Raw genomic sequence first — 13,801 nt, 5'->3', positions numbered from 1 at the left:
AGTCTCCATCTCGCCGTAGGTTTCTTTTTGGCCGTCAGCTTACACATACGGGCAATTGTTTTCTCTTAGAATTACATAAACCTTTTTTTTTGCTATTGTTTCTTTAAGTACATGAGGTCTGTTATGATTAGTTCATCTCCTGCATCTCGTACAATCAGAACATTTTCTGATTGGTTAACATGCACTGGCCTTGGCTTGCATAAAATATATGGACGATAGAATTGGGACACGCTTCTTAATTTTATTGAATTCAGTCGCCACAGGTGTATCAAATCAAGCACCTAGCCATGCGGTCTGCGTTCACCAACATTTGTGGGTCGTTCTGAAGAGCTCAGTGAATTCAGACGTGGTACTGTGATAGATTGCCACCTTTCCAATAAGTCAGTTCATAAAATTTCATCCCTGCTAGATATTCCACACTCAACATTAAGTTTTATTATTGGAAAGCAAAGTGTTTTTGGAACTGAAGCAACTCATTCACAAGCGAAAGACTACGTAAAGTCACAGAGCGGGGTCACCGAGTGCTGAAGTCGCCAACGCTGAAATCTTCGGCACAAAAACTGCGTGGCGGGAGCTTCATGGATTGGGTTTCCATGGCCGAGCAGCTGCATGCAAGCCTCACGTAACTAAGTGCAATGCCAAGCGTCGGATGGAGTGTGTAAAGCACGCCACCACTGGATTCCAGAGCAGTGGTGTGTTCTGTGGAGTGACCAATCATGCTTCTCTGTTTGGCAGTCTGATGGGCGAGAACGTTACCTGCCTGCCTGCACTAACTGTAAAGTTTGGTGGAGGAGGGATTATGGTGTGGGGCTGTTTTTCAGGGGTTGGACTAGGCCCTTTACTTCCAGTGAGGGGGAATTGTAATGCTTCAGCAAAAGGAGGGACCAACCCCATGTTAATGTCTATGTATTTAGAATGTCATTACACTCCCTGTTGCTGTAATGGTCAGGTATAGTGTACTGAATATTTAATTGTGCATGGTCATATTCCCTTAGACAGATGTGCCGTCATCTAATGCTCACTGAAATTTAATATTTAAAATAACTAATGAGTATGTTAATATTAACCCTTTCACACATAAGTTTAAAATATTCTGTCTGACCCCCCAGCGTGAGTTTTTCAAGGCGACTGTTATTTAGAATGTGTCACTTTATGGTTTCCACGGTGACGCGTCATTGCTTGTCACGTGACACTGCGCAGCAACAACAGAGCTGAATGAATGATGATCTGCTTTTATGTCATTTTTCCTTTTTTATTCAAAATATTCACAAATTTGTTAGATATGGCATGAAATATCTGATATTCCGGTTGTCAAATATATGCAAGTGGAAGTGTTTTGTTGTTTAAACACCTTTATAACGATCGTGTTAGTTGAGCTGTATGCGCGATGGGCGCCGCCATCTTAGTTTGTGCCGCAGACACAGTTCAGAGAATCGGATCTGTTGGATTTACAACGCGTGAATTCATCCACTTCTCCCGAAATACATAAAAGTAAGTGGCTGGTGTACTGGGAGAAGAATAGAGTAAACTTTAAAGTTACTTACACAATGTGTATCTGATATGAATAAAACTAATTATAATGGAAAGGATTATTACTGCCTCTTCCTTTGACATCAGTGTGTATTTTACAAACTCTAAATGTATTGTTTTTTTAGTACTTTATATGTCTGAAACCTAAAATAAACATTATGTGGTTGAAAACACTGAAAAGTTGTGATATATGACAGCTCTGAGAGCGCCTGTCTCTGGCTCAGCGCCAGCCAACGCGCAAAAGCACATTTTAATTTAGCAGTTGATCACATCATGCACTGACCGTTCTAATCACACCGGTGTGATCGTCCGTGCGAAAGGTTATATTGAGTGGTTAAATCTCAACTCGATTGCTATATTTTCAAAACTATATTATATTTTCTTCCCTATTGTTATGTATATCTGAGTCAAACGGCATCTTGAACAAGAACAATAAAGGTTGAGACTTGTTTTTGTCCATGGGGAATTGATTGGATGGTTGTGGTTGTCAGGATTCAGAGAAGGGAGGACCCAGGCACAGAATGAGCAGGGAGTGATATTTATTAAAGACAAAACACAGGCAGGAACACAGTCCAGACAATAGGGCAGGAGAACAGGCTGGTCAGGTGAGATGTAACTCGGCACTAGAGTGGCTTACCAGGACAATACTCAAAGAGACAAGACAACAAGAGATAACAGAAACCAAAACAGACAACTATGACTTAGCAAACACAAAATACACTGTAAAAATTAAACCGTGATTTTTACAGTAAAAAACCGGCAGCTGTGGTTGCCAGAACTTTACCGTCAAAAATACGGTAGCAACGTTATTGGTTTTACAGACTTAACTTAAAATTTACAGTAATAAACCATATTTTATTATCTGATATAATGTGAATTTACCATCCTATTGAACTATTAATATCTGTTTTGTACCATTGTAATACACTGATAACCACCAATCACAGCAGTGATGAGAGTCACATGATCAATCAAAGCTCATCACAAGCAGCTCTTCCACAAGAACGTTAATACTAATTTATAAAAGCTGCATAGTGTCATTCACACAAACATTAAACACCATCATGGTAACACATGAAATTTAAAAAATGCAATAAACATTAATTTAACAACATTAAATGTAACATAAAACCCTAATGTACATAACTGATTAGAAAAAAATGAAAAAAAAAAAAACTATGAAGAAACAGTTATTTCAACAAAAATACATCAAATGTGAAGTGTCACACAGGGAATTGTGGGAATGCCAATGTACGGTTTTTCACTGTAAATTATACAATGAGTTGTTCTTTTTCACTTTCAAAAACTGTAAATTTAATGGTATTTTACAGCAAAATTACATTAAATGTACCGTTAGATCTATCACAGTTATTTACCATATATAGTACGGAAACTTTCTGTTAACCAATTAACAATTTTTCACTGTAGCATTTTTACAGTCTTTTACCGTTAAAATTACGATCATTTTTTACAGTGACAACTGAAGCTAGCAAAAGGGGGAAAATAAAGTAAATAAAATTAATTCTAGAATTAAGTAACTGGAACTTACAAACAAAAAGAATATTTGTGAGAAACACATACACACAAAACAAACCAGCAAAGACCTGTAGGAAAGAGACACAATATAAAGGGAACAGCACATTAGGATCAGGTGAAAACATTCAAGCAAACGAGGACTAGACAAGGACTAAAAAAGGGAGCGTGGTAACGGGAAACAAGGAGGCGGAACAGAGCTGCACATGGCAAACACAAACAAAGACAAAGCCATGTGCAGACACACAACACAAACATAGAGACATGAAACAAAGATAACACAGAGGGCAGAACCCTGACAGTGGTTTACTATTGGTGGATCTCATGTGAGTGACAGGTTGCCCCGCCCTCACGCCAGTAAACGCATCATAGAAGAGGGAGGGGAAGTTATTTTGATTAAAGATTATGAGGGAACAACAATTTTAACAAAAATATTGATGTGCACGGATAATTAATTTATAATAATTACTGCATTATTCCATAAAAAATAAGAATTGCCCATTTTGATAACATGATAAACATTAACATCAGGATTTTCTGTAAAGGTAAGTCTGTAATTGGTTGTTTTAATATTATATATTTTTTAATAATGTTTTATTTTAAATTTTTTTTTTTTTTTTTTATATTACACTGTGAAATGTAGTCTTTAGCAAATATTTAAATGAATATCCCTTTTTCATAACATACATTATAATCTTGTGATGCCTAAATTTACTTGGATTGTTTATATTATATAAGTTTTTATTTTTTCATTTGTAAATTATCGTATCAGTCAGAATTTTTATATTGTTTCATTGTTTCATTCTCTAAAAGACATCTGTTTTAGTGATATCTGAGAACATGCAGATTTATTTTACATGTGAAATTCGAACCAGCTTTGATGTCGGATTGAAATATTCAAGGACCTTGAACATAAACACCAGCCTCTGTTTCATAACACTGGAATATGTTTAGATAATATATCATGTTCACCTTTAAAAGTAGCATGGCTGATGTAGAGAGACCTTCACTTTTCCTCCATTGCGTCAAGGCTTTAAAAAGGCCTTCGTAAATAACAATTATAGCTTGTTTCATTACCTCCATGTGCATATACTGTAAGTGCTCTCTATTATTATCTCCATATTGCTGTTTATTGTTTGTGTGTCATTGTGTTTACATGTCGTGGTGCACAAATGGCCTCTTGCTCTTTGAGTCCTGGTGACCTCACACAACCTCACAGCTGTTCTTGCTAAAGGCTTCTGATTAGAGAGTTCTCTATACAGTCAAACAGCCTGTGAAAGGATATAGAACATATTGATTTAATTAGTGATAGGTCACTTGATGGGCGCCTTGTTGCCATGGCGACGGGATGGGCAGTGAGATCTCAGGCAGAGAGTGTATGATGGCCTTTAAACAGAGCTTTGACCTTTGAGCCATCACCGTATCTTTCACACATATATACACGTGACAAGGCACCTTTTTTCTTTCTTTTTTTTTCCTTTTTTTCACCTCTGTTGTTTTGTCTGAATTTGTTAATTTATAAAAAAATACATAAACTGTACAACAACGACTTTAATACACCACTTGTGCGACGCAGTGTTGACTAAAACTAAAACGTTTTTGTTCAATAGAAGAAAGTATATAGATAATAAATGAAAGGTTTAAATTTAAGTACTAACTAAAAACTAAACCGATAAAATAAAGCTAAATATAAACGTTAAAAAAATAATAAAAGCACATAACAAAATTACTTAAAACTAGTGCTGTCAAATCGATTAATCGCGATTAATTGTGATTAATATCAGCTAACATAAAAGTTTGTATATATATACACACATATACTTTTTGAAACTTTTATGTCAGATGCGATTAAAAATGTCATACATATTTGGGTGGAAAAAACAGGATATGATATCATCCAGGTCAGTATGTCTCTGGTCTCTGATTTTTTTATGACATTTTTTATGAATAATTTATTATGGTAACACATTATTTTACAGTCCTGTTCCCCATGTACATACTATGTATTTATAGAAATAACAATAACTGGGTTATAACGATGTACTAACCCTGAACCTAAACTTAAACCCAGCCTAAACCCACATTACCAGTACGTTCATGGGTAAGTTCACTGTAAGTACACGTAATTAATTTATTCAAGGTGTATGAAAAATACTACCTTATGCAAGACATGACATTTGTAAACTTTTAGTAAAATATGGCTAGATATGAGTGTCTTCAAAGAAATATTCAATACAAATATTTAAGAAATATTTACTAAACAGGAGCAGGCTTATTGAGTCACACCGGCTGTTTCTGGAATGAGGACGGTTTACAGAAGAAGAAAAGTGCAGCAAGCTGCCTTATCGTCCGGATGATTAGACGAGTGTGACATGGAACAGATGAAGATGCATATTTGGCAAGATTTTAGCATGTCATTGTCAAAACATGAATTCTGTTAAAGCAACACTAAAGAACTTTTTTTACCTTAAAATAATGTTTCCAAAATCGTATCAGTGGTTCATCAAGTCGTAACAGGGTGAAAGGCACTTCTGGATTCGCTTTGCAGCCCTATATCTGCTATAACCACACTATGCAAGTTTGCCAGACCGGGTCGCGTTTCTGTAGTTCGAATGAGACATAAGAAAACTACAAATTTGACTTGCTTTTCGTCAAGCGTTACAGTAGTCATTATTTTGTTTTTCTTCGTTTCTGATGTCGCAATACATCATACTTTAATAAAATCATGCAACATACTCTACCTTGTCTGTAGACATCGTTCATTCCAAAGCCGGAGCTAGATAAACAGCGAGCGTGTGTGCGACAGTAGGATAAATTATTTACGAAAGCGGTAATGGACAATTCCGCTTCCAACCTATAGGGGGACCGAAGAGGAAAAGTTCTTTAGTGTTACGTTGCTTTAATGAATGTGTGTTATGGGACATTCAAGCCCTCTTGAAAAGTCATAATTATGACATGATGTGCATTCAAGTCGTCGGACGTGTTGAGCAATTTGATATTTCCTTCCTTTTTAACTTATTGCTCAATAACAAGAAGTTTATTCGTGCCAGTGCATCAAAAACAAATGCAGATGTTTGGCGTCTGGTTACACATGGTTAGCATCCCACATTATCCCATATCCTCACAACATCCATCAGTGGTTTAGTCCACAACTGCTGTTTAATGTAACTTCAGTGACTTTTTTACAACTTCCCCATATGCGTGTGTTTCACGGTTACCCGTGTAACCGAGGTAGGAGTCTCCTTTTCGGAAGTGAGGTTTATCTGTTTCTCATTCCCAGCAGCTTTCCCTCTCCCACGGTAGCGGACTTGCCCTTTCTGGGTCATGTTAACAAAACATTGGCTTTCCTCCCCCCCATTCTCCAGTGGATGGTTTATTCCATTCATTCCACAGCAGTGGCACCAATTCACTTCTGCTTTTGCATTGCTGGTGTGTCTTGATGAACGGTAAGTCCATCAATGGTTTTGTCTGGGCTGCTGTGTAATGTTGCTTGTTGGAGTCTGTAATGACGTTCTGTATCTGTTATTATATAAGAATATGGCTCTGTTCAAAATGGAATACATACTGTGCAAAACTGCACTTTGTTCTGCATATGCTGCATGCACTTTGCATTTTTAATGCCACATCCTGCCATCTTCTTCTGATTATTTTGCATTTCGACTGTAATTTTAACTTCTGGCTGTCCAGTTAAATAATGAGTCAAGAAAGAGATGATAATATATCCCTGATGTTTAAAATCTTAAACCAGCTTAAGATGATTGTCAGGTCTTTTCAAAACCCTAAGGCCTGGTTTCACAGACAGGGCTTAGATTAAGCCAGAATTAGGCCTAAGTGCAGTTAGGACATTTAAGTAGCTTCTATAAACGTGCCTTAGGAAAAAAACAAACCATTACTGCTGTGCATCGTGAGACAAAACAACATATTTTAAGATATGTTAGTACAAGCTGCTTTCAGTTAAAACAGCTAAAACATGCATTTTAGTCTGGGAATAGCTTAATCCTTGTCTGTGAAACCAGGGGTGAAAGTTTATTTTCAGGTTAAAATTAGGGGCTGTTTACATGACACCGTTTTCAACTAAACACAGAACACCTTTTATGAGTTTTGAACGTTCATTTACTCAACAACAGTGTTTTGGGGGCCTCAAAACGCAAGCTTTTGAAAAAGAATTCAACGTTTTTAAAAAACAATTATGCGCATGTGTTTTACCTGTTCAGTCTGTAGGCGCGTAGTGTTTCTTCACAGAGTGACATCGGCAACTACTGGGCTGGCAGCAGAATTCAGGGTTTTTAGTCGTTTTCACGGATCCGTGTGAACAAGAGAGCGCTTTGCCAACGTTGCCGCCTGTATGCGAAGGAAAAACGTTTCCGTTTTTTGGTGCATCAAGACTTTGAATAACAGATTTCCAGTGTGACCCTACTGAACTCCACAGAATGTTGTAGTTCACACACCACCGTCATTGGGATTTGTGTGTGGAATGTGAAGGATTCTGTATACTGAGTTGAAAATCTCCAACATTGATAGTGGTCATTTCTTTTATGTGAAAGCTAAGAGCAGCAAACAAAGTAGAACAAACTCCTCTCTCGCGGTTGTTTACATGCCCGTGATTATCTATCATGATCATGATTCTACACTGATTTAGATTATTCATCACAATGGAAATTAGCAGTCAGGTGTATTGCATTGCATTGTTGGGGGATACAGTATGCAGTGTATACAGTAGGTTCAGTACATTTTGCCAATAAAATTTTAAATATTTATAGTTAGTAGTATGCTGTTACCAACATAGCCTTAGAGACTAAAATACTGAATCTCACATGACTCCACGTCATGAATGTGTCAGTTAGAGTTCAAAGAAGAACTTCAGTACTAGTATGCATGGGTAGGTTTCACACCAAGGTGTCCAACATTGTTTTTCCTTCCTCTAAGGCTATGTCTACACAAAATTTGGCCTTACGTTCACACTGAGATGATGTTTTTGGATAAATCTGAAAAGTTGTAGTGTAGACTGTGAAAAACAAAGGTATTTGAAAAGGATGCCACATGATGTTTAGACATGTGACGCATATTGTACCCATAGATATCTTATACTGACATGTGTTTGCTATGTGCTTTTCACTCTTCAGTGTTGCTAAAGATAACTGATACTTTGTACAATCGTCATATTACATTACTGCAAAGATGGCATGAAATGTACTCGCAATTACAGTCCTGTGGCAAAACATGAGGGCAGTTGCGTTTTAGACCATAGATGGATTGGCGATTGAGTGCGACTTGGACGTACCAGTAAGTAGTGGGATATTCTGCTAATGAAATGATCATGTTAGAATAATAGCGAGCATCTCTGTGAGATTTTATTATGTTTTACGCATGTGCAGTAAAATATTTGTTTAATTTTGATGAGAAACTTTTGGGAAACTCTTGAAAACACTAGTATGAACTGTTTTCAAATTGATTCAGATTAATGTAGACGTAGCCTAAGAAGCTTCCACGTCCAGCCACCCAGGAATCATGTCCAGACCACAGGAGGGAATTCTTGTGGATATGACTTCTTAAAACTACATCCATCTTCCAAACCACGGTCATTGCATTGCAAAATAGTATGGGAACTTATGACAAACAACTGACGTGTCAATTGACTGCTTATGAGGAACAACAACAAAAAAATGATGGGAAACTATCAAGCCAGTCATTAAGATGCATGTTTGTGTAGGCTTAGCATGTGCGCATGCATTTGTTTCACATCACCATGTCCATGAGTCAGTGTTTTCGTCTTTGTAATATCATTTACGGTTTCCCGTAAAGGCCCATTGAGGAATAGCTTACCGAAACTCCAAATCTGGCTGTGAAGATGCAACATTTATTTAACTCAGACACTAACAGCCAAGATGATTGAGTGTGGCGTTCCGGTTGAACTTTAAAGCATGTTGCAAAGGGCTCCAAATGCTTTCTTGTTTCTTACTTGCTCTGGTGTTTGTGTGTGTGTGTGTGTGTGTGCAAAACCTTCAATACAATCATCTGTCCTTTTAGACGAGGGCTTTTAGCAGATGAAAGTATGTAAAGTGTGTTACATAATGTTGGCCTTAGAAAGAAATATATTGTTTTCTCTTGTCTGTTCCAATTCTACTGATATACTTAGATAAATGTTTTTTTTTTTGTTTTTTTTATATTGACTCCTTGTGTCAAATGTGACAAATGTGTTGTGTATGTTTAATTTGCAATAAGATTTTCACCCTGATCTTTAGATACCTCAACTGTTATCAGTCACTGAAAAGGAAAGATATACATAGGAATGAAAAATACAAACCAGTATCACCATTGAGACTGTACAGAAAGCGAATGGAAAATGTTCCTCCTGAGAAAAATACACCAGTCTCGCATTGTTTCTTTTAAAGTTGACACTCAAATGTAACAATTGAGAACTCCATTAAGTCTCCAAAGAGCAAACTTTGAGCAATACAGGTTTCCTACGGGTACATCTCTTTTTTTTTAATGTCCGTGTTTTAAGTTAACTTAGCTTGACTTTCTGGACAAATTTGTCTTCAGAAGTTATATAAATTTGCCAAACCTCCAGGGACATCTTCAGATGATAAAGCAATTCATAATGTGTTATTGTAGAAATGCACAAAGGGTCAGGGTTTGGATTAGTCAGTAGCATTTAATATAAAACATTTATATTAGTTAAATATATGTTTTATACGTATATGAAAGGTAGTGGTATTGGCCTCATTAAGTCAATGTGTGAGAGAGATTCTCTGGCTGTCATGTTTAGTCTGCTCTTGTAGAGAAACCTTGGTGGGAGTTTTTGCTTTAGGCCAGTGCGTCTGCTGTCTACATGGCTGTCAGTGCCGGCAGTGAGATATCAATAGACAGCATAAATAAGGACACATTTAACTAAGAGTTTCTGTTCTCTGTAGGGTAATGCTTATAACACCGAGACTAATGCAGCAAAGTGCGACTTTTGTGTGTAGATTAGTCACCTCTTCAATTGTGCACAGTGGGAGTTGTGTTTGTGTGTGTGCAAATGTGTGTTTGTATAAATTCCTGTCCAATGTCCAAGACGGGGGTGAGGAAACAAGGCATACCTCCCAACCCAACATTCATCGCCATTTCACACTGTCTTGCAGTCTCTCTTTTCTTCAGACTCAAGGCCTTTAAATTTTGTTCTGTAGATTCTGTTGGAACAAATATAAAGATCAATTTTCGATTTCATGTTGCATCTTTCACAATTGACATACAGTTTAAAGTGGCTGTGTGAAAAATCTCAACATATAAATCACTAATTTCTTTATGTTCTACCAGTGCCTGGTTGTTTTGGAAGGTCTCGTAAAACTGCGAAAAGGACTATTTTAACTTTCCCTGTCTGCTGCTGTTCACATCACATCTGCTCTTTCTTTTTCATGTTTGCTGTAAATTGGCCTTCATTGCTAACCATGGCAATATTTCAACACATTTATACATACTTTGTCTCTCCCTTTCAGATGTCTAACTACAAGCGTGCAACGTTTGAGGAGGAGGACGGGACAGATATCCCTGCTGACGGAGCCATCTCTCCTGACAGTGTGGAGGTGAGTGTGGGTCAGGGCTCAGTGTGGATGTGTGCATTTTATGTTTACTTTCAGACTTTTTTTTATCCAATGCCACATACAAATTAATAAAGCAACCATTTAAACTGTTAGTTTTTACAGAGACGATGAGAAGCATTACTGTTGCACAATTCCCATGAAAAGTAGAAGATCAGAAATGACGCTAAAACACGGCAAAACAGCAGTGAGAGAATAGTGAATTGCTGGGTAGTTGTGATGTTCTCTGTGAAGTTCAGCTGTTTCCTGGCTGACTTGGATGCTTTTACCGCTGACAAATCTAGCTGACAGTCATGTTGCGGTGAATTGCTGGGCTAGCAGGAAAGAAACTCTGTAATGAGTTGGTGGTGAAGTTCTTTCTTCTAGGCTGAGATATCCAGGCTAGCCGAAATACATACAGACAATGTAGGAACACCAGGTACATAAAACAGGAAAATACACTCCTAACAAACCGTTTTTTCTTAGTTTGTCAACATAAAAAAAAATATATATATATAAATATCGTTTGTGCTTTGGAAAGGTTCTATGGATGTTGAAGGTTCTTCACTGAACAATCAATGCCAATAAATAACTTTTATTTTTAAGTGTGTAGATCTCATGTATTGTGAATATTTTGAGAACAGGAAGGGGCCAAGCACCGAACCCTGAGGTACTTCAGTGGTTAGCTGATGTTGCTTAGATATGTGTGTAAAGGGTAGATTATTTACTGTGAGGAACGTCCAGCAGAATGAAGATTCACTTTTTGTGAATTCACTTTTATCAGACATTTTTGTGCAGTCTCCCTTCAGTCGTTCTCTTTCAGAGTTTTAAAACTCATGATTTTTTTTTCTTGTTCTTTTGCAGTACAAGAATGTGTTTATTTCACACAACTTCCTCACCAGTTAAACAAATCAAACTAATCCAAACTAAACTAAACAAGCAAGGCAGAAATTGTCACAAATATTATGTCACAGCTAATAAACATGAATGTATTACCACCCACATTTACATAGCAGTATGTTCAGTATTCAGTAACTGGACCCTGATGATCAGTATTTCAGTATGTTAAGATTAGCCAATTATATTGAAGTCGTTAATATAAGAAGTCATAAACATAAACAAGTCACAAGTAGTCTTGACACACAGTACATGGCTAGGTGATTATTACATAATGACTCATGACTAAATGGGCAAACATCTTGTGGATAAGGATATTTTTATTTTTTTGTTGTTGTTGTTGTTGTTGTTGTTATAGAAAGGCAAAATAAATCTGAACAATTATCCAGGCATGAATAATGGTCTCAAAACACATAAAACCTTTTAAAATTATCATATGGTGGACTAATATGTAATTGGAAAGAGATCATGGATTATATAAAAATAAGCATTATTTCTCATGCAGACATTTGCATTAGCGATAACTTTTAAGTGACGGAAACAGCAGGTCAGATATCCAGGGAATTTACTTCAGTGAATTATGAGTGACATTTGATATGAATTCAAAGCGATTTATATGGCCCCTTTCATTTGCAGCTCAGTTTTATCTCAGGCAGGAAATGTGATACCTCTTCTGTTGGCTTTCTGTTCAAGCAGTGATATGAAGCATGTATTTGATATGGTATCCCTCAGGCAACTTGATTTATGTTCTTTGGGTGCTGAATGATGAATGATGAAGAGATGTGCAGTATATTTTGACAAAAAAAAAAAAAAAAAAAAACTCTGTTCCTAGAGTTTCTACACAAGGAGACTTCGTCTTTGGGAATATTTGTATGAGAGTATTTTTTATTATAAGGGAAAGAAAGGAAGAATGAGATTAGTATTTGTCAGTGGCTATTTCAGGAGAAAGTGTTTCAACTGCAATGCCACAATTTGTCTTTTTTATACATTGAACATTTTATTCTCACAAAAATGTACTGTGATGTTGAAGTGATGGTATCAGCTGTAATGCTGCTTGCACTATCATGGCACTTAATGACTACCATGTTCAGAAACCATGGTATTTACATAATATAAAATGGCAAAGATTATTGTACTAACGTGGGACATATCCAAAAAGCACGGTATTACGGAAACTCTATCAAATAAATGCATAAGATTATCCCACACTTTTTGAGAGTTTGGTATGTTAACCAGCAAATAGTAACAATTTCTTAAAAAAGACTCTATGATCAATATTTGACTCTCTTTTAGGTGGGTTTCCGTAAGGGTGGTGTTCAGTTGTTTGGTCCACTGGGCAGGAGGACTCAGCTGGAGATGGTTTTGGGCGGTCTGCTTCTCACTTCACTTCTAGCACTATTTGGCTGTGCGATCACACTGGGAGTCCGCTATAACAGAGGTAACACACACACCCAAACACACGCACGCATGCATGCACGCACGCACACAGTAAAATGTGTGTAATGTACAAAAACTTTCTGATAAATATGGTGCCATGTAACACTGATTTATATAAAGCAGGCATGCTTTTATGACATCAGTTTAGTATATTTATTTAGTAAATTATTTCCCAGATTTACGCCATCAATTTGACTAGGAACATCCCCTTATAGATACTTAAAGGGGTCACCCCAAAATTAAACATCTTTCATTATTACTTACTCACATTTGTTTCAAACTTGTTTGGATATATTTATTTTAGAAACATAATTTAATGAGTAATTTAATAATTAAATGAATATCTGTTTTAGTGAATTCCAAAAATTTCATCATCAAAAAATAATTTCCTGCGATTAAAGTCCTGTTCAAATCAAGATGAATGTTCGCTGTGAACATTTGGTGCCATAAACATTTCAAGTAATGAAAGACTGTTAATGCGTCTGTCAAGACATGAACATTTGCATGCTGTTCTAATCTAACTAGGGCTGTGTTCAAAATCGCCCCCATGCCCTCATTCACTATTCCCTACGTTACTCCACTAATATAGTGCACTTGAAGGAGTGATTGAAAACGAGTGAGTGAATTTCGGCTGTTCCAGTAGTTAGGAAAGGATTTATGTCATGTCATGGAAACTAGCATGTATAAACCTTAATAAAACAATTTAATCAATAAAAATATTACTCTGGACCAGCAGTTTGGAAAATGGATGGATGGATGATTCATACGGTCGCCGACTCTCACAGCGCATAACGGGTATTCTCTATCCATTATGCGTACATCGGTTGTACACTCGTTATTGTGGT

General features: G+C 36.8%; 1 protein-coding gene across 3 annotated transcripts in view; it reads left to right on the top strand.

Annotated features, from left to right (window-relative positions):
- Nucleotides 1-13,801, top strand: part of ece2b (endothelin converting enzyme 2b) — a 72,554-nt gene that overhangs the window by 23,218 nt on the left and 35,535 nt on the right. For all 3 annotated transcript variants that reach the window (XM_084419244.1, XM_084419246.1, XM_084419245.1), the window contains 2 exons: nucleotides 10,542-10,628; nucleotides 12,813-12,957. In XM_084419244.1, coding sequence (XP_084275370.1) covers nucleotides 10,542-10,628; nucleotides 12,813-12,957 — 232 coding nt within the window. The remainder of the gene's footprint in view (nucleotides 1-10,541; nucleotides 10,629-12,812; nucleotides 12,958-13,801) is intronic.

The sequence above is a fragment of the Rutilus rutilus genome (assembly GCF_951802725.1).
Source record: "Rutilus rutilus genome assembly, chromosome: 9".
NCBI classification, from domain to species: domain Eukaryota; kingdom Metazoa; phylum Chordata; class Actinopteri; order Cypriniformes; family Leuciscidae; genus Rutilus; species Rutilus rutilus.
This window is presented reverse-complemented; position numbering and strand designations above follow the sequence as displayed.